Here is a 24917-nt window from a genome sequence, read left to right as displayed (position 1 = left end):
TAACAAACAAACAAAAAAAACCCACACTCAGTCACAGAGTGACCTGAGTCTTAGTAGTAGCATTTTAATGGCAGCAGCCCCAAGAGGAGAGAGTCTGCTCTGCCCCCGGAGCAGGGGGCTTGGGCTTGGAGGGGCCATCCCAGCAGACCTAACCATCCACCTCCTTCCACTGAACTGAGGCCAGGAAAGTGCGGATTTCCATGGGTTCCAGCGTGATGTTGGCCGGGTCCAGCTGGTAGGGAGTTTGGTGGGGTGTGGGGCCTGGAGAGGTGTGGGGGAAGGAGGAGTGAGGGGGTGCAGACTTCCTCTGACTTACCCCACTATGCTTCCTCCCCTGGTTCTGGACACAGCTGCACATCCCCGAATCTGTCTCCAGGGCCTCAATCCCAGACTCCTAACCTGCTTCCCCAGCCCTGAATACACTCCCAGGTCCAATGCCTGGCCACTGTCCTCATACCCTCAATCTGACCCCAGGGGTGATGGACACCCTCCCAGAACCAGACACGAATGGGGGTTTTCAAATCTTGTTCTAGGGAATAAACACCACCCACAAACCTCAAGACCCATTCCCAGTTTGCCGTACCCATTTCAGATCCGTTAAGCCCTAACCTGGATCTGGACTCTGCCCCCATACCCTCATGATCCTTTTGGGTCCTGGCCAACATCCCATGCCTCACACATTGCCCCCACCTGCCGGCCCCAGGTAAGACTCCACCCCTTCCCTACCCCTGACCAGGGCCCCACCTGTGTTTGTTGTCCACTTGAGCCTGGAGGCTGCCTCACGGAGCTGGTTGGCCACCAGCGTGGTCTCCTGCAGGCGGGTGATGGTGAAGGTGGAGAACAGGTCCTGCGGGGAAGGGGATGGGCCCAGATGAGTTGGAGCAAAGCCAGGTTTCCCTTCTCTCCCTCTTTCTTGCCTCTCTCCGATCTCCTTCTCAATTCTGCCCTTCTCACCCTCAAGTTCAAGGTAACGGGGGCGCTCAGGTTACGTCCGGAATCCTCTCCCACGGCAAACTGGTGCTCCAAGCGCAGCAGCAACATCTCGGGGCCCCAGCTAGCCAGCGTGAGCAGGTGCACCGAGGGCGGCAGCTCCCTGCGCAACCCGGAGAACTGCGGGAGAGACGGCGGGGCTGAGTTTGAGGGGGCGGGGCCTGGATGGAGAAGGGGGCTGAGCCAGGTCAGGAGGCAGGGCTAGGTTGTAGGGGCGGGGTTTCGCCGGAGAAGGGCAGGCTCAGCCGAGAGGAGAGGCCAGGGCCGTGACAGGGAGGGCTGAGCCAATAGGGAGATGGGTCGGAGTTAGGGTTCGAGTTCCGACGGAGTAGAACTGATGTGACTTGAGACTCTGGGAGTTATGGCGGGGCTGAAGCCGCGGGGCGGGGTGAGGCGGGACAGAGCCTGGGGGAGGTGAGAAGGTGAGGGCGGGAGCGGGGTTAAAGTGAATGGACGGGGCCGGAGGTGAGGAGGTGGTTTAGGGGCCTGAGCTACAGCTGTGCCTCTACCACAGTCCAGGCGGGTTGGGAGGGGCGGGCACTGGGCGGGGACTGTCCAGGGGATGGGGCTGGCCCGAGGGTTTGGGGCTAATTAGGAAAATCTGCAACCAAACCCGGCTCCCTGGTAGACTTCATTCCGGTCCTCTCTGCCCACCCCGCTGCCCCTCACCTGCGTGCGCGGAGGAGCCCCGAGATTGTAGGCGGCGCCGCCACCCGGGGCCAGCACCACCTGCGGGGCCAGGACCTCCTGCTCGGCCAGGAGCCGGTGCCCGGCAGCTGCAGCCTGGGCTGTGTCCAGCAGCACCAGGTGGCGCCCTCGCACCCACGCCCCCGACCCGTTCTCCATTAGTGGCTCCGAAACTCCGCGTTCATCGTCCTTCAGCAGCCTTCGGTGCACCTGGGGGGAGAGTGGCCAGGAGGGGGTGAGAGTCGTGGGTTTGTGGGTGTCCTTGGGCTAGAAACTGGGTAAGGGCGTGTGGGAATGTCAAGAGAAATTAAAGGGTGGGAGGAACAGATGATGAGGTGAGGGTCTGGTAGGGCAACCCCAGCAGAGGCAGGATCCAAGTAGGCATGGGAACCAGGCCGGAGGGAGGTAAGTGCCTAACAGGGGGGCCTGGATATGGCACGTCAGAGCCTGGAGGGAGCCTGGGTAGGAAATGGAGAAAAACGGAGAGGAAAATTCGCACATAGAAATGGAGTCCTCGGCCGGGTGCGGTGGTTCACGCCTGTAATCCCAGCACTTTGGAAGGCCGAGGTGGGTGGATCACCTGACGTCAGGAGTTCCAGACCAGCCTGGCCAACATGGTGAAACCCCATCTCTACTAAAAATATCAAAATTAGCCAGGCGTGATGGTGTGTGCCTGTAATCCCAGCTACTCGGAAGGCTGAGGCAGGGGAATCGCTTGAACCTGGGAGGCAGAGGTTGCAGTGAGCTGAGATAGCACCATTGCACTCCAGTTTGGACAACAAGAGCAAAACTCCATCTCAAAGAAAAGAAAAGAAAAAAAGAAAAGAAAAGAAAGAAACGGAGTCCTCAGCTTAGTGGGGCCTGAAAGCAGAGAACTGGGCCAGAAACAGCCTTCAAGGTCCAGCAGGGGGCCAGGTTGGGAGGACCCTGGCTCGGATGGGGCTCTGACCCACTCACCATGAGCTCCAGCGAGCCATCTCTCAGGCTGCTTCCCCCCTGGGAGCGGTCAGTCAGCACAGTCAGCTGCATCTTTCCATCCTGGGGGTTGAAGGGTGAGAGTGGAGGGCAGTCAACCCCAACCCCAGGCAGCCTTGAGATGCTGCAGATAAGGGGTGATTCCCTTTCTATCGAGGTGGGGAGGTGCACGGTGGGGGAGAGCTACCGTAATGTAAATCCGGGTGTTGACTGGATAGTAGTTTCCTGCCACGGGCTCCGTCTGGTTCAGTTTCCAGGTGGGTCGATAATCCCGCCTGCGGTTGGGGGTGAGCTGGTCAGGCTTGGGGTCTGGCTCCCCCGCTCTTTTTTATATTATTATTATTTTTGAGATGGAGTCTCGCTCTGTTGCCCAGGCTGGAGTGCAGTGGCGTGATCTCGGCTCATTGCAAGCTCTGCCTCCCGGGTTCACACCATTCTCCTGCCTCAGCCTCTCGAGTAGCTGGGACTGCAGGCGCCCGCCACCACACCTGGCTAACTTTTTGTATTTTTAGTAGAGATGAGGTTTCACCGTGTTAGCCAGGATGGTCTCGATCTCCTGACCTCGTGATCCGCCCACCTTAGCCTCCCAAAGTGTTGGGATTACAGGCATGAGCCACCGTACCCGGCCTGGCTCCCCCACTCTTCACTCTCCCTTCATCCTCTGTCTCCAATGCTCATGTAATCAGCAAACTCCCCCATCAACCCTGGGCCCCAACACACCACAAACAACCCCCTCAGTGCTCTCAGTCACCCCCTACCTCCTCTCCAGGATCTCCCGGCCATTGCTGTCTGTGTAGAAGCGTCCCTTTGTCTCCAGCGGTGTGTCAAAACGGCTAATGACCTCCTTCCCCCAGGTGTCACTGTACCCAATGGGATGGCAAAGTTGTGAGCCTTGGATAAACCCCACTCTGCCCTTGCTTCCACACCCCTCTCCCAGCCTGTGCCACTCACCCCACAGGTATCGGCCCCACCGACCACTCCAACTCCAGATGCCGCTGTCCTGGGTACAGGCGAACCACCTGGGAACACCAGGCTGAGAAGTTCTGGTGCACCTCCTGCACCAAGGGCGTCTGCAGGCACACGGGTGAGGTGGGTGTCAGCCTGTACCTTAGCAGAGGTGAGTCCTACAAATGTCCCCTCACCCTGGCCATAAACCGCATTAAAGCCTACATCAGGGTCAACCTTTAGTCACTGCCACATAATTCTTTTTTCTTTTGAGACAGAGTTTTGCTCTCTTGCCCAGGATGGAGTGCAGTGGCACGATCTCGGCTCACTGCAACCTCCGCCTCCTGGGTTCAAGCAATTCTCCCGCCTCAGCCTCCCGAGTAGAGGGATGACAGGCACCTGCCACCATCCCCGGCTAATTTTTGTATTTTTAGTAGAGATGGGGTTTCTATCCATGTTGGCCAGACTTGTCTCGAACTCCTGACCTCAGATGATCCACCTGCCTTGGCCTCGCAAAGTGGTGGGATTACAGGCATGAGCCACCGCACCCGGCCTCTTTTTTTTTCTTTTTTTGCTTTTTTTGAGACAGGGCATCACTATGTAGGCACCTGATCAGCAAATGCTCCCACCTGGTCTTGAACTCCTGCACTCAAGCGATCCTCCTGCTTCAGTCTCCCAATGTGCTGGGAGTACAGGCATGAGCCACTGCACCTGGCTTGCCACATCACTCTTGAGTGTGGCATAAATGCCTCCTGTTCACCATTGCCCCATAGAATAGGATTCTAGCGTGGCACATGGCTACCTAGGATAAAGACTACATTGTCCAGTCTTCCCTGAGGCTATCAGTAGCTGAGTGACCACAGTTTGCCCCATAGAAAGTGATCCAAGTGGTGTCAACAATGTTCCTTGCTCCTGTCCCTCTGCTACTGACTCAAATACAGATGTGGCGGTTGGAGCTTTAGCAGCCATCTTGGACCATGAGGTGGAAACTGAATACTGGAGAAGGCAGAGCAATGAGATAGAAGAGGAAGTCCTGGGTGATTATGGAACTACCCCACCTTCTCTGGACTAACAGCCAGACTGTTTGTTAGAAGAAAAGAATCTTCTATCTTATTCTACTCACAGTTAATTTGGGTAACTCTGTTAGAACAGGCACAACTGTATATCCTAATACAGTGACCCAGATATGCAGACATTCATTTAAAAGGGACTCACATGAAATTCGAGGCTCTTGAATGTGAACAAATGTGAGTTTTGCCATCTATGAAAGTCAAACATCAATGAGAGGCCCTGGGAACCCCCTGTCCCTAGCCAGATGCACCCACAAGCATTCACCCTGAGACTCACGCAAACCCAATCAATCCAAGGGTGGACTCTCAAATATCCACTCCAGATATAAGCTCCTCTTACTACAGACTTTGGTGAATTCTTCAAGCAGTGATATTTGGCTCTCCTGATTCACAGGCCAAGTGGGAATGCCCCACCCCCGATTTCTAAAACTAAGTATGTAAATGTCCACAGCGGATGAGAATGGCTTTGTATGTGTCCTACGGGGAGACTCTCATACAACCAGCCATGAATATCAACTCTATGGGAGGACCGTCAAATATTCCCCCCGCTGATCTGTGGGTCTTAGTCCACTGATCTGAAGGAAAAGTAAATCCTCCCCTACCCTCACGCTACACATGGCCCACCACCCTCCTGGGCTCCCTAACTCCCCCATTCCCAACTGCCCACTCATCATTCCTAGTCCCTGACCTTCACCAGGCGGATCTGAGCCCAGCGGCTCACAGGCAGTGGTTTCTGTTGGTTGGGTCTGAAGATGTAGGCACCTGAGGCCTGGTCACTTTCGTTGTCACCTATACTGGCGTTGTACCTGGGGTTGGGGGAGGTGAGAGTCAGGTAAGGGGCCCTAGCTCCAAGCTGAGCATCACCACCCCACCCTCAGGCCTGGTGATCCTCCCTTACCAGAAGAAGGTCTGGCGAACAGGCAGTAGGAGTCGCTGATTCATGTTCATAATCTCCATCAACAGCCCTGTGTCAGGATCAAACGTTGCCCGGATGTGCTGGGCAGAGAAGGGTCCACAGATGGGTTTGTGTGTGTGTGTTTGTGTATGTGTGTGTTTTGTTTTTTTTTTGTTCGTTTGTTTTTTGAGACTGAGTCTCACTCTGTCGCCCAGGCTAGAGTACAGTGGTGCAATCTTGGCTCACTGCAACCTCCACCTCCCGGGCTCAAGTGATTCTCGTGCCTCAGCTTCCTGAGTAGCTGGGATTACAGGCGCCCGCCACCCTCCCTGGCTAATTTTTGGATTTTTAGTAGAGAAGGCGTTTCACCATGTTGGCCAGGCTGGTCTCGAACCCCTGACCTCAAGTGATCTGCCCACCTTGGCCTCCCAAAGTACTAGGATTACAGGCATAAGCCACCACGCCCAGCTGGACCTTTTTTTTTTTTTTTTAAAGACGCCCAGGCTGGAGTGCAGTGGCGCAATCTCAGCTCACTACAGCCTCAGCTCCCTGGGTTCCAGCAATTCTCCTGCCTCACCCTCCTGGGTGGCTGGGATTACAGGTGCAAGCCACCACGCCTGGCTAATTTTTGTATTTTTGGTAGAGACGGGGTTTTGCAATGTTGGTCAGGCTGGTCTCGAATTCCTGACCTCAGGTAATCCATCCGCCTTGGCCTCCCAAAGGGCTGGGATTACAGGCGTAAGCCACTGCACCCGGCCTGGGTTTTTTTGTTTTGTTTTGTTTTGTTTTGAGACTGAGTCTTGCTCTATCGCCCAGGCTGGAGTGCAGTGGTGTGATCTTGGCTCACTGCAACCTCTGCTTCCCGGGTTCAAGCAATTCTCCTGCCTCAGCCTCCCGAATAGCTGGGACTACGGGCACATGCCACCATGCCTGGCTAATTTTTGTATTTTCACTAGAGACGGGATTTCACCATATTGGCCAGGCTGGTCTCGAACTTCTGACCTTGTGATACACCTGCCTCAGCCTCCCAAAGTGCTGGGATCACAGGCATGAGCTAACGCGCCGGCCCCTTTTTTTTCAATTTAAAGTTTTTTTAGGGCCAGAACTTTGGGAGACCGAGTTGGGTAGATAACCTGAGGTCAGGAGTTTGATACCAGCCTGGCCAACACAGTGAAACTCTCTCTCTACTAAATTTAAAGAAAAAAAATTAAATTAAATTTGTTTTCTAGAGATGGGGTCCCACTGTGTTGCCTGGGGCTAGTCTCCAAGCCCTGGGCTCAAGCAGCCCACCATACCCAGCCATTCAACCTGATTTTCTCTTTTTTGTTTGTTTTTGAGACAGAGTCTTGCTCTGTCCCCCAGGCTGGAGTGCAGTGGCGTGATCACTGCAACCTCCCCGTCCTGGGTTCAAACGATTCTCCTGCCTCTCCCTCCAGAGTAGCTGGGACTACAAACATACACCACCACGCCCAGCTAATTTTTGTATTTTTGGTAGAGACCAGGTTTCACTCTGTTGGCCAGGCTGGTCTCAAACTCCTGACCTCAGGTCACCTGCCCACCTCAGCCTCCCAAAGTCCTGGGATTACAGGCATGAGCCACCATGCCCACCCCAACCTTATTTTCAATCTCACCACCTCTTACCACCTCCGTGGCCTTCCAGGGCTAGTGCAGTCAACCCCTTCCAGGTGCCGGCACTTCCACACTGGCTGCCTACAATCTGTTCCCCACAACAGCCAGAGCACACCTGTGACACCCTAAGTCCCATCAAAGCCCTCCTCTGCTGCAGACCAGGGCTTGGGCATCTGATGTGTGAACCACAATGCCAGAACTCACAAGACTTTTAGAGGCCTGTGGGAATGTTTTAACTTCTTTTCTTTCCTTTTTTTTTTTTTTTTTCAGACGGGGTCTGGCTCTGTTGCCCAGGCTGTGGAGTACAGTGGTGCAATCTCGGCTCACTGCAAGCTCCGCCTCTCAGGTTCACGACATTTTCCTGCCTCAGCCTCCTGAGTAGCTGGGACTACAGGCGCCCGCCACCACGCCCAGCTAATCTTTTTGTATTTTTAGTAGAGACGGGGTTTCACCGTGTTCGCCAGGATGGTCTCGATCTCCTGACCTCGTGATCCACCCGCCTCGGCCTCCCAAAATGTTGGGATTAAAGGCATGAGCCACTGTGCCCAGCCTCTTTTCTTTCATTTTAATAAAAATATAAAAAAGATGTTTTCTTCCTAACATGAACAGTCCAACTACAAAACTTCTTTTATTTTATTTTTTGAGACAGGGTCTCACTTTGTCACCCAGGCTGGAGTGCAGTGGCATGATCTCGGCTCACTGCAACCTCTGCCACCTGGGCTCAAGCAATCCTCCTTCTTCAGCCCCCAAGTGGCTGGGATTACAGACATTACCACCACGCCCAGCTAATTTTTTGTATTTTTTGTAGAGACTGGGTTTCACCATGTTGCCCAAGCTGGTCTCAAACTCCTGAGCTCAGTAGATCCACTCACCTCGGCCTCCCACGGTGCTAGAATTACAGGTATAAGCCACCATGCCCGGCCTATTTTATTATTATTCTTTTCAGACAGGGTTTCGCTCTGTTGCCAGGATGGAGTACAGTGGGATAGTCACAGCTCACTGCAACCTCAAACTCCCCAGCTCAAACCTCCCATCTGGGCCTCCAAATTAGCTGGGACAACTCCTGGGCTCAAGTGATCCTCCTGCTTCAGCCTCCCAAAGAGCTAGGCTTAGACACATGAGCAACAATGACTGGCAAAAGCCAAAGTCTTCCTTTTGGTCCTCAAGGCCCTCAAGGTCTGACCTGTCACCCGTTCACCCTGCTTCAGCCACACTGGGTTCCTTGTGGCTCCTGGGATTCTGCACACTCTCCTGCCTGAGGGCTTTTGCGCCTGTTATTCTCTCCCCACCTGGATCTCTCGTCCTCCAAACAGCCACATGACTCCTTCCCTCAGGTCATATCTTAAATGTCACCTTTATCAGGAACACATTCCCTGAAAACTGCAAACCACCACCTGCCTCCAGCTCTGACCTATCTGTCAAGTGTCACCCATGATCACACTGGGTCCTCATAACAATCCCAGGAAAGGACACTGAGGCTCCGACAGAGGTCACTTGCTCAAGGACACACAATGATTGGAGTGGTGACAGGAGGTCATGAGCCTAGGAACCTGCTGACCCAGAGTCCACACAGCTTACCATGACACTTCAAATTTGTCACAGGAAAGGGGATTGAAATGGGGTCTCACCTCATTTTCGATGGTTAAAGCAGGGGACCAGGATCTCCTGGGGATGGGCTGGGGTGCGCGGGCCTGGGGCTTCCAACGAGGCACCTGGGCTACTGAATAGGTGCTGAAGCCCAGGGCGGGCAGTGAGGCTGAGAACAGCAGCTCCGGAGGGTGCGCCTGACTGTCTGAGCTGGGATATATCACCACCTTGGATAAAGGAGGAGGGAAACTGAGTCAAGAGTACCCACGGAAAGCCATACATGCATGGAGACAACAAACTCAAGGAAGGAAAAGAGTCCTGAGATGGGGAAAGGAAATGGAGGTGTGTGTGGTGGTGGGGGGACAGTCAGATTCCAAGGAAATGATTGCAGAGAAGATTCACCAGGTGGAAAAAAACCCACTGGGAGGGCAGAGAGACTATGGAGTGAAGGAGTGAAGTAGGGGAGTGAAGGAGGAAGTAGGGGAAGAAACCCTCGAGGCAGGTTCTCAGGAGAGGAAGAGGTTTGGGGGAGGACGTTTTCTGGAATGAAGGAGATGTCCATAAACAGCAATAAATTTTCCTGGGGGAGCAGGGTATTAAAATGGGGGACCAGCCAGGCACGGTGGCTCATGCCTGTAATCCCAGCACTTTGGGAGGCCGAGGAGGTTAGATCATGAGGTCAGGAGTTCGAGACCACCCTGACCAACATTGTGAAACCTTGTCTCTACTAAAAATACAAAAATTAGCCGGGCGTGGTGGCGCATGCCTGTAATCCCAGCTACTCGGGAGGCTGAGGCATGAGACTCACTTGAACCCGGCAGTCGGAGGCTGAAGTGAGACGAGATCGCGCCACTGCACTCCAGCCTTGGTGACAGAGCGAGACTCTGTCTCAAAAAAAAAAAGGGAGGACCACTCACAGGAGGCAGATGTTCCCAAGGGGAGACTGATATTAAGGGGCAGAGGGAGAAGATACAAGAGCGGGGAAGAGATATGTATGAGTGGGAGGTATTCATGGAGGCAGGCGGTATCCATGAGGGCGACGAGGAAATGCCCATGTGGGAGGGGTTCCAGCGGGGGAATATTCGTTGTCTGGGCTCACATCGCTGGGTACTGTCCTGCCATTGGGGTCCTTCACAACGAAAACGCCTTCGCTGACCGGCAGCCGTACCATCCAATTCACCTTCCGCCCCAGGGGATTATAAACGATGACCTGGAACTGGGGGGGCGGTCAGAGAGGGCACGGGTCACAGCAGGCCTTCTCCAAACCCACCCACTTTGCACAGAAATGCCCCTGGGTGGTCCTGGTACGGTCACAGCCCATCACGCCAAGCCCCCTCGAGATGCGTTGGTCTCTGTCCTGACCCAGCGTCGCAGCCCACGTAATTTCACTCCAGTATAGTCCTCCAAAAACATTTTCCAACTACCTCCTCTAAAGCCTATCTGCCCAAGATCCACCCCTCCCGTCCCGGCTCACGCGCGCCGCCGTCTGGCTGAGCGGGCAGATGCTGATGTTTAGCTGTCGGCAGAAGGTTAAGTGATCTTTGAAGCCTCTGAGCCGCGCCAACGCGTTGCTCAGGAGAACCTGCGGAAGAGCGCAAAGGGACCAGTGGGTTCTGGACGCCTGGCCTATCTGACTCCTTCCCTCTCCTCTCCGGCTCCGCCCCGTTCCGGTCTGTGTCCCGCCTCCCTCAAGACTCGCCCCACAAGCCCTTCTAGCCCAGCCCTGCTGCCCTTGACTATGCCCCATAGCTGTCTCCGCCTCCTCTTGCCCACGCCCCGCCTCCTTTTCCCCTCCAAGGCCCCGCCCCGTTACTGAATCTTTCCCTGCCTCCTACAAGCCCCGCCCCCACGAGCCCTTGTAGCCCGCCACACCGCTCTCGGTTACACGTCACACCTGTCCCTGTCCCTTCTTTCCCAGGCCCCGGCCCCGCCCCTTCGTGTCTCCACCCCCATGTCTCCCAAGTCCCGTCCCGCGCACCTCGCAAGACCCCCAGCCTGCAGCAAGCTGGCGTGCGTAGTCGTCTGCCACGTGCTGGCGGGAGGTGCCACTGACAGCGTCGTGATGCTGGAGCACGGCCATCGCCTTATCTGCTCATAGACAATGAGTCCGGTGAGGTTCTGCGGGACTCAGCTCGGACCCCAAGGGGAAGCGAAAGGTCCGGTGCTGGCGGGCAGGGTTCTTAGAGGCTTTATGAAGGAACTCGAGGACGGCCGGGCGCGGTGGCTCACGCCTGTAATCCCAGCACTTTGGGAGGCAGAGGCGGGCAGATCACGAGGTCAGGAGATCAAGACCATCCTGGCTAACACGGTGAAACCCCATCTCTACTGAAAATAGCCGGGCGTGGTGGCGGGCACTTGTAATCCCAGCTACTCGGGAGGCTGAGCCAGGAGAATGGCGTGAACCTGGGAGGCGGGGCTTGCCACCGCACCCCAGCCTGGGCGACAGAGCGAAATGGCGTGAACCTGGGTGGCGTGGGCGCCACCGCACCCCAGCCTGGGCGACAGAGCGAAACTCCGTCTCAAAAAAAAAAAAAAAAAAAAAGAAGGAACTCGAGAGGGGCGGCCTGGGGTGGTTTCCAGCTTCAGCCGCAAACCTCTTCCTCTCTTGGGCCCAATGCTTACTGAGAGGTGCACTGTCTCCTGAGCCATAGGGTCCCACGTTGGCCGCCAGGCCCACCAGCGCCTCCAGCTGGTTGCACACCTGGAGGCAGAGGGGTATGTTGGGGTGCCCAGGTCGGGCCTCGGGGCTGTGTGCCCCCTCTAGCCCGGCTCCTACCCACCTGCAAGAAGTTGTAGCTGAGGCGCTCGTAGCGTTTGAGGGCCGGCCGACTAGAAAAGTAACCGGTCCAGAACTGGTGGGGGCCATCGGCGTAAGGGAAGAAGTCGTCATGTTTCACTGACCTACAGCGGCAGGGGCATTGAGGGCAGGGTCATGACCCACGGGGCATGCCAACCCCCCCAAGCTCCCCAGTTTCCCCAAATACCAGGTGAGGTTGGCCTTGTTCAGCTCCCAGAGGTAACAAGCGGGGGTGGAGTAGAGAACATGGACACTGCTTCCTTTTGCCTGCTGCTGGGGGAGGCGATGGAGTGAGCCCTCGGGAGTCCGCACCTTCCCGGGGGCCCACACTTCCACACATGTGTGCACATTCATGCATCCCATAGGTTCAGTTTCTCTAAATACACATTTGGTGGCCAAGCCAATGGTCGGATGTGAAAATGAATTTTGGCTGAAGTCAAACATGACCACTAGCCTTTTTAAAAAGGATTTCGGAGATGCAAGAATAAACCTGAAATTTTACTAAACTTTTACAATAATTCCAACTTTATTATTAAAAACTTTTGTGGAAAAATTAAGTGTGACATTATAGGGCAGGAATAATCGTTTTGCAGGACCATCAGATTATCAAAAGACACAAATTTTTTTTTTTTTTTGAGGCGGAGTCTCGCTCTGTCACCCAGGCTGGAGTGCAGTGGCCCAATCTCGGCTTACTGCAAGCTCCACCTCCCGGGTTCATGCCATTCTCCAGCCTCAACTCCTGAGTAGCTGGGACTACAGGCACCCGCCACCACGCCCGGCTAATTTTTTGTATTTTTTAGTAGAGACGGGGTTTCACCGTGTTAGCCAGGATGGTCTCGATCTGACTTTGTGATCCGCCCGCCTCAGCCTCCCAAAGTGCTGGGATTACAGACGCAAACCACTATGCCCGGCCTAGACACAATTTTTATAATGAATGGAGGTGCACTTTCACCTGAGCGAGGTGGAGGAAGAAGAAAGTGACCTATATGAGGAAAAGGATGTTTGTTTTGCACGTGCTGTGTCCCCAGTGTATACAGTAGGTACTCAATAAACTTTTTTTTTTTTTTTTTTTTGAGACTGAGTCTCACTCTGTCGCCAAGACTGGAGTGCAGTGGCACAGTCTCAGCTTGCTGCAACCTCTGCCTCCCAGGTTCCACCGATTCTCCTGCTTCAGCCTGCCGAGTAGCTGGTCTTATAGATAAGTGCCACCACGCCCAGCTAATTTGTCGTATTTTTAGTACAGACAAGGTTTCATCGTGTTAGCCAGGCTGGTCTCGAACTTCTGTCCTCAAGTGATCCGCCCACTTCAGATTACAATCCCAGCACTTTGGGAGACCGAGGTAGGCAGATCACTTGAGGACAGGAGTTTGAGACCAACCTGGCCAACATAGGGAAACCCTGCGTCTATTGAAAATACAAAAATTAGCCAGGGTTGGTGGCACATGCCTGTAGTCCCAACTACTTGGGAGGCTGAGGCAGGAGAATCGCTAGAACCCAGGAGGCAGAGATTGCAGTGAGCCAAGATTGTACCACTGCACTCCAGCCTGGGTGACAAAGCAAGCCTCTAGCTCAATAAACAAACAAATAAATAAATAAATAAACAAAATTTTAAAAAGAAAAAATAAATAAAAATAAATGACATAAAAGAGCTGTTTTGGTGAAATAGCAGTGCAGGGAGCGAGTGGAAGGTGGGGATGGAGATTGCACTGCAGTGAGGACAAGATTGACGGGAAGGGGTGCCTGAGATGGGAGAGGGGAGACAAGTTTCTGTGCTGATGAGAGTGACTGTGCACACAGCCACAGCCACAGGCCACTTAGTGCGAAACACTAACACATCTGTATTGGGTAAAATGATAACTGCCCAAAAGTGTCCATGTCCTAATCCCCAGAAGCTATTACTACGTTAGATTACATGGCAAAAGGGGAATTAAGGTTGCAGATGTAATTGAGGTTGTTCATCAGCTAAACTTAAAGTAGGGAAATTAGGCCATACAGTGGCTCAAATCTGTAATCCCAGCACCTTGAGAGGCCGAGCGGGGTGGATCACGAGGTCAAGAGATCGAGACCGTCCTGGCCAACATGGTGAAACCCTGTCTACTAAAAATACAAAAATTAGCTGTGAGTGGTGGCACGCGACTGTAGTCCCAGCTACTTGGGCGGCTGAGGCAGAAGAATCACTTGAACCTGGGAGGCAGAGGTTGCAGTGAGCTGAGAGCACGCCACTGCACTCCAGCCTGGGCGACAGAGCAACACTCCGTTTCTGAATAAATAAATAAATTAAAATGTGGAAGAGGGAGGCAGAAGAGGTGAGAATGAGAGAAAGGGATGTGATTACAGAAACAGGGTCAGAAAGATGCTGTGTGGCTGGCTTCGAAGATGGAGCCAAGAAGAGACTTTGAATGTGGGCAACTTCTAGATGTTGGAAAAAGCAAGGAAATTGTATTCTCTCCTAGAGACTGCAGAAAGAACACAGCCTTGCCAACACCTTGATTATAGCCTGGTGAGACTCAGGCTGGAATTTTTTTTTTTTTTTTTTTGAGACAGAGTCTTTCTCTGTGGCCCAGGCTGGAGTGCAGGGGTGTGATCTCAGCTCACTGCAACATCTGCCTCCCGGATTCAAGCAATTCCTCTGCCTCAGGCTCCCAAGTAGCTGGGATTACAGGCGTGCACCATCACAGCTGGCTAATTTTTGTATTTTTAGTAGAGACAGGGTTTCACCATGTTGGTCAGGCTGGTCTTGAACTCTTGACCTCGTGATCTGCCCGGCTCAGCCTCCCAAAGTGCTGGGATTACAGATGTGAGCCATCACGCCCAGCCTCATGCTGGACTTCTTACCTACAGAACTGTAAAACGATGTATTTCCATTGTTTTGAGCTGCTACGTGTGTGGTCATTTGTTATAGAATGACCACAATAGAACAATAGAAAACAAAGACAGCACTGAGAGCTATGCACATGACACAAGGCCCCCGGATGCAAGTGCACATGTGCACAAGGGTACCACAGGGTAGGCACACTGACCTGCGCGTTTACCAGCCGGATGAGCTTGTCAAGGTTCTTGAACCACATGTTGGCGTTCTCATACTGGAAGTCCGAGCCCATGGTCATCACAATGTGGTTGGTGCGGTAATGCCGGCCCTGCAGGCAAGAGGGGAGTCCTGAGGCCAGAGGATCCTGGGCCATCCCTGTGTATGGCTGTGTTTTGATGTATATGGGGTCAAGGATGTTGGGTGCACATACAGGCATGGGTGGAGGTATGGCACATGGGAGCGTGGGGACACAGATAAAAGTAGCCACCGGTTGTTGAGCAGCTCTCTTGGACCCACTACCTAGAAGAGGGCATCCAAGCACCATGTCATGTTATCTCTTGCCCAGCCTATGCTATCTCTTCTAATGAGGAATGCACATAAATCCAGGAGGAGGGCCGGGCGCGGTGGCTCAAGCCTGTAATCCCAGCACTTTGGGAGGCCGAGACGGGCGGATCACGAGGTCAGGAGATCGAGACCATCCTGGCTAACACAATGAAACCCCGTCTCCACTAAAAATACAAAAAAATTAGCCGGGCATGGTGGCAGCGCCTGTAGTCCCAGCTACTCGGGAGGCTGAGGCAGGAGAATGGCGGGAACCCGGGAGGCGGAGCTTGCAGTGAGCCGAGATCGCGCCACTGCACTCCAGCCTGGGCGACAGAGCGAGACTCCGCCTCAAAAAAAAAAAAAAAAAAATCCAGGAGGGGGGCATGGTGATGGTGAAGAGAATAGCATCTTCCTCCAAGGGGCATGAGAACATAATTACAGGGGCTCACACTTGTAATCCCAGCTGCTCAGGAGACTGAGGCAGGAGGATCGCTTGAGTCTAGGAATTTAAGACCAGTCTGGGCCACATAGTAATACCCTGTCTCAAGAAAAAAAATATTAATCTGAAACAATTTTTTTTCTTTTTTTTTTTCTTTTTTTTTTTTTTTTTTGAGACGGAGTCTCGCTCTGTCGCCCAGGCTGGAGTGCCGTGACCGGATCTCAGCTCACTGCAAGCTCCGCCTCCCAGGTTCACGCCATTCTCCCGCCTCAGCCTCCCGAGTAGCTGGGACTACAGGCGCCCGCCACTTCGCCCGGCTAGTTTTTTGTATTTTTTAGTGGAGACGGGGTTTCACTGTGTTAGCCAGGATGGTCTCGATCTCCTGACCTCGTGATCCACCTGTCTCGGCCTCCCAAAGTGCTGGGATTACAGGCTTGAGCCACCGCGCCCAGCCGTTCTTTTTTTTTTTGAGACAGAGTTTCACTCTGCTGCCCAAGCTGGAGTGCAGTGATGTGATCTCGGCTCACTGAAACCTCCACCTCCCAGGTTCAAGCGACTCTCTTGCCTCAGCCTCCCAAGTAGCTGGGATTACAGGCATGCACCACCACACCCAGCTAATTTTTATATTTTTAGTGGAGACAGGGTTTCGTCATGTTGGCTAGGCTGGTCTCGAACTCCTGACCAGATGATCTGCCCGTCTCGGCCTCCCAAAGTGCTGGGATTACAGGCATGAGCCACTGCATCTGGCCATCAATTTTTTAAAAAAAGGGAAAAAAAAATTTTTTAGGAGACCGTGTTATGCCAGGCATGGTGGCTCACACCTATAATCCTAGCACTTTGGGAGGCCAAGGCAGGAGGATCACTTGAGCTCAGGAATTTGAGACCAGCCTGGGCCACATGGTAAGATGTTGTCTCTGTGAAAAAATAATTTTTTTTACTTATAAAAGTGTTAAAGGCAGGCCGGGCGCGGTGGCTCAAGCCTGTAATCCCAGCACTTTGGGAGGCCAAGGCGGGTGGATCACGAGGTCAGGAGATCAAGACTATCCTGGCTAACATGGTGAAACCCCGTCTCTACTAAAAATACAAAAAAAAACTAGCCGGGCGTGGTGGCGGGCGCCTGTAGTCTCAGCTACTTGGGAGGCTGAGGCGGGAGAATGGCGTGAACCCGGGAGGCGGAGCTTGCAGTGAGCCGAGATCACGCCACTGCACTCCAGCCTGGGAGACACAGCGAGACTCCATCTCAAAAAAAAAAAAAAAAAAAAAAAAAAAGTGTTAAAGGCTGGGCACGGTGGCTCATGCCTGTAATTCCAGAACTTTGGGAGGCTGAGGCTGGTGGATCACAAGGTTAGAAGTTCGAGACCAGCCTGGCCAATATGGTGAAACCCCCTTTCTACTAAAAAGACATAAAACTTAGCCGGGCGTGGTGGTGGGCACCTGTAATCCCAACTACTCGGGAGGCTGAGGCAGGAGAATCGCTTGAACCCAGTAGGTGGAGGTTGCAGTGAGCTGAGATTGTGCCACTGCACTCCAGCCTGGGCGACAGAGTGAGTCTCAAAAAAACAAAAAAGGAATTCTCAATAAAAATGTTAAAAATAGACTGGGCGGCCAGGCGCGGTGGCTCAAGCCTGTAATCCCAGCACTTTGGGAGGCCAAGGTGGGCGGATCACAAGGTCAGGAGATCGAAACCACAGTGAAACCCCGTCTCTACTAAAAATACAAAAAAAAAATTAGCCGGGCGCGGTGGCGGGCGCCTGTAGTCCCAGCTACTCAGGAGGCTGAGGCAGGAGAATGGCGTGAACCCAGGAGGCGGAGCTTGCAGTGAGCTGAGATCCGGCCACTGCACTCCAGCCTGGGCAACAGCGTGAGACTCCGTCTCAAAAAAAAAAAAAAAAAAAAAAAAAAAAAGACTGGGCACAGTGGCTCACGCCTATAATCCCAGCACTTTGGGAGGCTGTGGCGGGCAGATCACCTGAAGTCAGGAGTTCAAGACCAGCCTGGGCAACATGACAAAACCCTGTCTCTACTAAAACTACAAAAATTAGCTGGGCGTGGTGGCGGGTGCCTGTAATTCCAGCTTCTCAGGAGGCTGTAGCAGGAGAATTGCTTGAACCTGGGAGGCAGAGGTTGCAGTGAGCTGAGATCACGCCACTGTACTCCAGCCTGGGTGACAAGAGCAAGACTCTGTCTCAAAAAAATAATAATAAATAATAAATAAATAAGAATGTTAAAAATAGAGGCCAGGTGTGGTGGCTCACACCTGTAATCCCAGCACTTTGGGAGTCCGAGGCAGGCAGATCACTTGAGCTCAGGAGTTTGAGACCAGCCTGGACAACATGGTGAAACACCATCTCTACTAAAAATACAAAAAATTAGCTGGATGTGGTGGTGTGCGTCTGGAGTCCCAGCTACTTGGGAGGCTGAGGTGGGAGAATCGCTTGATTGTAGGAGGTGGAGGTTGCAGTGAGCCGAGATCGTGCCACTGCTCTCCAGCCTGAGTGACAGAGCAAGATTCCAGCTTAAAAAAATTAATTAAAAATAAATTAAAAGTAAAGAGGCATGGTGGCTCACGCCTGTAATCCCAGCACTTTGGGAGGCCAAGGCAGGTGGATCACTTGAGGTCAGGAGTTCAAGACCAGTCTGGCCAACATGATGAGACCCCAGTGCAAAAATACAAAAATTAGCTGGATGTGCTTGTTTGAACCCAGGAGGCGGAGGTTGCAGTGAGCCGAGATCGCACCACTGCACTCCTTGAGACAGAGTAAGACTCTGTCTCAAAAAAATTAAAAATAAAGATAACGTGTTAGGGGGATGCCTGTACCATGGGAAGGGCTCATTGCTTTGTATATACCGGACTTGAAGGTTCTGGACACCAGGGTTACCTGGGCAGTGGCCACATTTAGGAAGTAATCGACCAGCTCCTTGGCGTTGTACTCGGGGCTGCGGGGGTCCTCTACCACTGGCTGATCGACACACAGCACATCCCAGCACAGATTCATTGGCGGGTTGTAACCGTTGGGAAGTACACCTGCAGGTCACACCAGGTTCAAGGGGTGGCCCATCACCCAGACCTGCCGTGGTTTCAAAGCCTGCCATGTCCCACCCAGGATGGGCTTCAGAATTTGCATCCCAGTGCAAAAGGAAATGCAGAGACTTTGTTCCCAGAATACAGAAATTCCAGGACAGTGACAGCAGAGCAGATATCAAGCCCAGGGCCCTTCTGAGTGTGTGGCACCATGGCTGGCCCTGCCCTCACCAAGCCCCCTCACCAGTGAAGAGGTCCGCGGTCGGGGGCTTCAGGCTGGCACTGGCCCGCCACACCTGCTCCATCTCTAGCTTCTGCATCCGTACCCGCTTATCTTGATAATCAAGGCGCCCGAAGAAGAAGCCGTCAAAGCCCATCTGGGGATGGGGGAGGAAAAGGCAGTGTGAATTAGCGCCCAGCCCTCTCACCACCAAACTCCCCTTTGCTTGGGAGGGACAGGTCAGAGCACAGGTTAAAAAGCAGAGCTAAGTCAGTGTGATGGCTCTTGCCTGTGATCCCAGCCTTCCGGGAGGCCAAAGCAAGAGGATCACTTATACCCAGGAGTTTTTGAGACCAGCCTGCACAACACAGACAGACTGTCTCTACAAAAAACTTAAAAATTAGCCAGGCGTGGTGGTGCGCTCTTGTAGTCTCATCTACTACGGAGGCTGAGACAGGAGAATCACTTAAATCCGGAGATTGAGGCTACAGTGAGCTAGGATTGCACCACTGCACTCCAGCAGGATGATAGGGATGTATCAACAAAACAAAACAAAAAAACGTAGGGCTGAAACAGAGCGGCCTCCAGCTTATTTCCAAGCTTGGAGAAGTTTCAGAACTCACTACCCTGGGCTAGCAGGGAGAGGGCGGGTCCAACATCAGAAACCAGGTTCACCTCCCCAGCGCTGTCAAAGCTCAGAGCAGGCCTGACTCCAGGAATGAGGTTCCCCCTTCCACAACCTGAGGATGGATGGGGTCTGAGCACAGGTAATGAAGCTGTTTTCAAGGCAGCCTAGGCATCCACTTGCCACCCAGTTTAGGGAGGAGCCATGATCCTAGCTAGTGGGTGGGGCCAGAACACGAAGGGGGGCCTATTAGGGGAGAGGGTGGAGTCAGCCGGAGCTGGGTCCGCCTGGGGCTGGGCATAGCCGGCTGAGGCCAGAGCTCAAAAGTCACTGGCCTTACGGCCTCACTCAAGGGGCAGGGCTTCAACAGGCTTGGGCCTGGTCCTTGTGAGATTGCAGGGAGAGGGCGGGGTTTGAGTGGGCGAGGGAGGAGCCAGAGTGAGTGAAGAGGTGGGCCCAAGAGAGGTCCCGGGTCGCACCTGCGCAAACAGCGAGGCCTGCTCCCGAGAGTGGCCGAAGGGGTCAATGTGCCAGGCCACACGGGGTCGCCCGTCACTGCCAAATGTGTCCTCCAGAAAGCGCAGCCCGAGTGTCATCTGGTCCACGATGGCACCGTAGTGGGTGGCTGCCTCATCGTTCATCACCCAGCCACCGTTGGCGAACTCCAGGCGCCCTGTGCCAGGACAGGCAAGGTCGGGGTCAGTGGTCACAGCCAGGAGTGGGACCAGGGTGGGTGATACTGGGAATGTGAAAGCCTGCCTGTGCACTCATTTCTGGCGGAAGGAGAAGAGGGGTCGCCCCCAGGCCATAGTTCCCAGATAAGGGAAAGAGGCCCCCCTGCATGGCAGGCTTCCCAGAGGATGCATGGCAGATGGGGCCTTGTGGGATGTATAAGAGTTCTCGGCCGGGCGTGGTGGCTCACGCCTGTAATCCCAGCACTTTGGGAGGCCGAGGCGGGTAGATCATGAGGTCGGGAGATCGAGACTATCCTGGCGAACACGGTGAAACCCCGTCTCTACTAAAATACAAAAAATTAGCCGGGCGTGTTGGCGGGCGCCTGTAGTCCCAGCTACACGGGAGGCTGAGGCAGGAGAATGGCGTGAACCTGGGAGGCGGAGCTTGCAGTGAGCGGAGATCGCACCACTGCACTCCAGCCTGAGCGACAGAGCGACACTCCGTCTCAAAAAAAAAAAAAAAAGAGTTCCCCAAATGGAGAGTCCAGGCAGGCAGAGCGATATGCATGTTGCACAGCTTGCACATGGTATGACAAAATCTCAGAAACCAGAAATGCAGAAGCAGAAGCTGGGCTGGGCTTCCTCTTTTCACTTCCTTGGGGCAGACTCACCCTGGCGCACAAGGTCTCGCACGACTTCCCGCATGGCATTTGTCTGCTGGTGCCACCAACGGGAGAAGAAGGCAATCTCCACGTAAATGAAGCGACGGGTGGGATCTGCCAGCAAGGCAGAGATGACCGAGTCCAGGATGTACTGCACGCCGGCGTGCTGGATGTCATTCTTGACTGTGGATAACAGGGATAAGGCTCTCAGGGCACAGCAGAGCCAAGGGGGTTATTCCTAGACACAGGAGCCCAAGTCCTGGATCTTAGGGTGACACTGGCTCCACCCTAATGTCCAGGACCCAGAAGGGATTACACGGACCATGGGGATCCCAGGGACCAGTCCCCATCCTCTACTCACTTCCATAAAAGTACTGGTCCACGGTTTTGAGCCAGCCTACGTCATCATGTGTGTGAGGCACCAGGTGCACGTTCAGCATGTTCGGCTGCACTGTGGGGCATGTCTGCACAGGGACCCCAAACACACATACCTTGTCAATAACCCCGGATGTCAGGGGCTGCAAAGTAAGGCTTGATCTAGAGGTGAGTGACTCAGAGAGGCCTGATCTCGCCTATGTGCCGAGGAGGCCAGGCCCTCCCAGGCAGGACACACACATACATAGTTGTGCTCACAGATACAACCCCCACTTTGCACAAACCCATAGGGCAGCTCTCATTCACACTCTGGGAAAACAATAATAGAAGTAGCTGACGTTTGTTCAGCACTTGCCAACAGCAGACGGTCACCCTGGGAGGTGGGGTGATGTTATCCTCAGTTTCCAGATGAAAGCACTGGGACTCAGAGAGGATAGGTGACTTGCCCAGCGTCACACAGTTAGGAAGTGGAAGAACTAGGCTGGAATTTCAGGCAGACTCTAGAGTCCCAGCTCTCAGCCCGCACCTCCCCCCACACATACACTGCTCACCTCCTGCCACCTCCTGCCCCTCCAATCCCACAGTTAAGTGCAGGCAAAGTCCAGGCAAGCATCCCGGAGACACAGAGGCAGGTACAATCAGACACAGTCCCATACTCAGATGCGCACAGCCAGACCTCGCAGTGACACAAAGCACGCACTAAGACCACACTGTCATATCATCAGCCATTCACTAGACACCCGCAGGACAGACCCACCCACACCTCTAGACTGTATTTGGTGTTTCACTCTGCCTCCTGTACGTTTCCGCTCGGAGGCCCCACTCACCTCGTATCCCCCGGCCCGAGCACCGGGAGCCGCCAGCAACAACAAAAGGAAAAAGCAGAGAGGCGGGAGCGGTGGCCGCAGGGCGCGGGAGATGGTCCAGGGGCCTGCTGCGTCCAGGCAGCCGCGAGCGCTGACCCCCGCAGCCGGCGCGTAGGAACCCATGGCTCAGCAGCTTCCTCCTGGGGTTCCACGGCCCTGGAAAGGCCGAGCAAACGCCCCGCCCCGAGACCCGGCCGGGCCAATCGGGGGGCAGGGGCGGGGCCAGGGCGCGGTCTGGCGGCTCACGGGACAGAGGCTGTAGCACTCGGCAATCCCGGGGGTCCTCATAGGAAGGTAGGAAAATGCCACCCTCAGGGCACTTGTTGGGCTAAAGGTGACTTTGACGTCTCACGGGCTATAACGAGTCTTGCAATGCTTGGAATCCTGGAAGGACCTAGCTTGCCTAAGAGGAGGATTTGATAAGAGTCCTATACTGTGGGGATTGGGACGTTGGGTAAGTACCCTTGGAGTACCGGGGATGGGATCCAGCCTGGTTGAGAAGGATCCCTGGGTGTTCCGGAGAGGAAAGGGGGTCTGATAAGTGGGGAAAGACCCCGAGTCTTTCATGCCTTTCCCAATTCCTACCAGTTCATTCTCTGATAGAAAACAAAGCCCAGGCCAGGGGCAGTGGCTCAAGCCTGCAATTCCAGCACTTTGGGAGGCCCAGGCTGGTGGATCGCTTGGGCCCGGGAGTTTGAGACCAGCCTGGGCAACATGGGTTGTTTTGTAGAGACGGGTTTGAAAACACAGAATTTGTAATTTTACACAAAATGCAAAAATACAAAAATTAGCTGAGTATGGTGGCACATGCCTGTAATCGCAGCTACTTGGGAGACTGAGGCAGGAGAATCGCTTGAACCTGGGAGGCGGAGGTTGCAGTGAGCTGAGATCAAGATCATGCCATTGCACGCCAGCCTGGGCAACAAGAGCAAAACTCTGTCTCAAAAAAACAAAAATGGCCGGGCGCGGTGGCTCAAGCCTGTAATCCCAGCACTTTGGGAGGCCGAGACGGGCGGATCACGAGGTCAGGAGATCGAGACCATCCTGGCTGACACGGTGAAACCCCGTCTCTACTTTAAAAATACAAAAAACTAGCCGGGCGAGGTGGCGGCGCCTGTAGTCCCAGCTACTCGGGAGGCTGAGGCAGGAGAATGGCGTGAACCCGGGAGGCGGAGCTTGCAGTGAGCTGAGATCCGGCCACTGCACTCCAGCCTGGGCGGCAGAGCGAGACTCCGTCTCAAAAAAATAAAAAAATAAATAAATAAATAAAATAAAATAAATAACTGGGCATGGTAGCACGCATGTGTGGTCCCAGTTATATGGGAGGCTGAGATGGGAGGATTGCTTGAGCCCAGGAGTTTGAGGGTGCAGTAACCAGAGATTGTGCCACTGCACTCAGCCTGCATGGCATATCTTTTTTTAAGAAAAAAAGAAAAAGAAAAGGAAACCAAAGCCCAGATTATCTAGGTCATCAGGGCCATCTGGTGAGTTGCCAGAGGGCAGAAGTCACTGTCTTGTTCCTAGCACCTGACTTAAGACACAAAGTTTATGAAGTAAGCAAGCGAACAGCCAGAAGTCTCCAGACTGGTGCTCCACACCAGGCCTATGGAGCTAGAGCCCTTTCCCCCAGCTAGAAGGAACGCCCCAATGAACAGAAGAGGCTGACAGCCAGAGTGAAAAACTTTATTATTAACAGGCGACAACAAGAAAGCAAATGAATACCCTTAGAACATGGACAGCATCTCCCCCAGCAGCAGGCAGGGGAAAGGAGGCAGGAGGGGTAGGCCTAGGGTGTTCCCTAGGAAAGGGCCAGGTTCCCTCCATCCAGCTGGAGGCACTGAGACGGCCTCATTCAGGGAAGTCCAGGATGGCAGCTGAGGGCAGCAGGTTGAGCAGCCAAAGCCCAGGCCTAGTGGATAAAACAGGGTCCAAAATGTGACCTTTCTAGGCTGATATCACCACGGGGGCGTCATGGGCTGAGGATTCTGCAGATAGGACATCACCACGGCAGAGATGGACAGCCTGAGACAGGAGAGAGGTGTCAGTCCAGGATGGGCAGGCTGGAGTCCCCCCACCCCTTACTCAAGAGTCACTCGTTCTCTAGGCCAAGTCTCACATGAAGCTACTCATCATTTGCTTCGTGTCCTCCGAGCTCCGAGAGTTGGCAAAGCTGATGAAGGAGCAGTAGACAGCGACCCAAGCACACCACTTCAGCTGGGGAAAGGTAGGTGGGTGGGCAGGTCAGTGAAAGGCACAACAATGAGTCCCGAAGCCACCTTTCCAGACACCAGTTCATGCCCACTGATTCCATCTGATGCAGCTGGGACCTTGCCCCCCGGAACTCCTCAGTCCCACCTGCTCATGGCATACTCTAGATACATGGTTTCTAGTCCTACTGCCTGGACTGCGTCTCTCAGGGCCAAGACTCTGACATCCCACATGCTTAAGACCCTGCCCCTTTCCACGAGTCCCCTCCAAGTTGCTTCAAAGCCTGGCCCCACCCGCAGACCAATCTGCCACATCCCCGCCCTGACCCGAATTCTTGACTTCACCAAAGACTGGGGCTTTCTTGGCCCAGCGTCATCCCAGCCCCACTCCCGGCCGATCTCAGGTCCTGCCTCATCAGCAATGCCAAGACGCCCGGCTTCATTCCAAACCCGCCCCCGGGCCTCGTTCTCAGGTCCAACTACACCCACAGAAGCTCAATCCCGCCCACCTTAAGCATGAGGCCGCACATGCTGAAGATCATGCCCAGCAGGTTCATGTAGTCCGGCGTCGGGTCGTCCAAGGCCGGGTTACATTCGCTGGGCGGGGGCTTGTACCTGCGACAGGCTCGAGGGTCAGGGGCGCTCAGGTCCTGTCCCCGGGATAGACAGACGCTTCCCAGGGCCCCGATCCACACCCCCAACCCGAACCCGTGGCCACGACGCTGGCGTCCTCACCTAAGCACTTTGTTCGGCCTCCGTGGGTCCGACATATTGTTAGTAGACATAGCGAGTCGAAGGCCAGGTCACGCCTCTTCCGCTGCAGAAATTGCAGCTTCCGGCGTGCAAGCTGAGGGTGGATTTTAGAGTCACACCCGAGGCCCTCACATTTCCGTTCCTCAT

General features: G+C 54.1%; 5 protein-coding genes across 6 annotated transcripts in view; 2 read left to right on the top strand and 3 right to left on the bottom strand.

The window, feature by feature from the left end:
- The window catches only part of LOC126942542 (zinc finger protein 709), a 143994-nt gene extending 143364 nt beyond the window's left edge, over positions 1 to 630 (bottom strand). Inside the window, exon 1 of the mRNA XM_050770256.1 lies at positions 627 to 630. The gene's annotated coding sequence lies outside the window, so the exon portion shown is untranslated. The remainder of the gene's footprint in view (positions 1 to 626) is intronic.
- The window catches only part of RNASEH2A (ribonuclease H2 subunit A), a 239428-nt gene that overhangs the window by 60988 nt on the left and 153523 nt on the right, over positions 1 to 24917 (top strand). The gene's annotated exons all lie outside the window — the stretch shown is intronic.
- The window catches only part of GET3 (guided entry of tail-anchored proteins factor 3, ATPase), a 422808-nt gene that overhangs the window by 311860 nt on the left and 86031 nt on the right, over positions 1 to 24917 (top strand). The gene's annotated exons all lie outside the window — the stretch shown is intronic.
- On the bottom strand, positions 45 to 22009 carry MAN2B1 (mannosidase alpha class 2B member 1). Of its 2 annotated transcripts, none has more exons than XM_050770091.1 (24): positions 21772 to 22009; positions 20931 to 21033; positions 20579 to 20752; positions 19713 to 19906; positions 18633 to 18765; positions 18246 to 18391; positions 14596 to 14712; positions 11763 to 11848; positions 11559 to 11679; positions 11401 to 11479; positions 10757 to 10866; positions 10253 to 10360; positions 9878 to 9994; positions 8820 to 9005; positions 5566 to 5663; positions 5356 to 5473; positions 3604 to 3722; positions 3411 to 3512; positions 2840 to 2927; positions 2635 to 2715; positions 1660 to 1887; positions 955 to 1110; positions 745 to 847; positions 45 to 261 (listed from the first exon to the last, which is right to left on the bottom strand). In XM_050770091.1, the coding sequence occupies exons 1-24, from the start codon at positions 21931 to 21933 to the stop codon at positions 149 to 151; spliced, it is 3042 nt and encodes a 1013-aa protein (XP_050626048.1). In that variant the 5' UTR covers positions 21934 to 22009; the 3' UTR covers positions 45 to 148. The 2 variants fall into 2 exon arrangements, with proteins under 2 accessions (XP_050626048.1, XP_050626049.1); XM_050770092.1 differs by having other exon boundaries at positions 11763 to 11845; positions 21772 to 21985.
- WDR83OS (WD repeat domain 83 opposite strand) lies at positions 23480 to 24888 on the bottom strand. The gene is made up of 4 exons (XM_050770932.1): positions 24753 to 24888; positions 24527 to 24632; positions 23927 to 24024; positions 23480 to 23832 (listed from the first exon to the last, which is right to left on the bottom strand). The coding sequence occupies exons 1-4, from the start codon at positions 24800 to 24802 to the stop codon at positions 23766 to 23768; spliced, it is 321 nt and encodes a 106-aa protein (XP_050626889.1). The 5' UTR covers positions 24803 to 24888; the 3' UTR covers positions 23480 to 23765.

This window comes from Macaca thibetana, chromosome 19, assembly GCF_024542745.1.
Source record: "Macaca thibetana thibetana isolate TM-01 chromosome 19, ASM2454274v1, whole genome shotgun sequence".
Classification (NCBI taxonomy): Eukaryota; Metazoa; Chordata; class Mammalia; order Primates; family Cercopithecidae; genus Macaca; species Macaca thibetana.
Note: the sequence above shows the minus strand (reverse complement) of the source record. Positions and strands in the feature narration are given on the sequence as shown.

Excerpts from the sequence above, each read along its gene's own strand:
- MAN2B1 (XM_050770091.1), bottom strand. The coding sequence starts at position 21,933 with ATGGGTTCCTACGCGCCGGCTGCGGGGGTCAGCGCTCGCGGCTGCCTG. Across the intron at positions 19,907-20,578 it reads GCGAGACCTTGTGCGCCAGG|GGCGCCTGGAGTTCGCCAAC; the intron begins GTGAGTCTGCCC and ends GTCCTGGCACAG. Across the intron at positions 3,513-3,603 it reads GTGGGGCCGATACCTGTGGG|TGACACCTGGGGGAAGGAGG; the intron begins GTGAGTGGCACA and ends CATTGGGTACAG.
- WDR83OS (XM_050770932.1), bottom strand. The coding sequence starts at position 24,802 with ATGTCTACTAACAATATGTCGGACCCACGGAGGCCGAACAAAGTGCTT. Across the intron at positions 24,025-24,526 it reads TGTGCGGCCTCATGCTTAAG|CTGAAGTGGTGTGCTTGGGT; the intron begins GTGGGCGGGATT and ends ACCTTTCCCCAG. Across the intron at positions 23,833-23,926 it reads CAAATGATGAGTAGCTTCAT|GCTGTCCATCTCTGCCGTGG; the intron begins GTGAGACTTGGC and ends CTCCTGTCTCAG.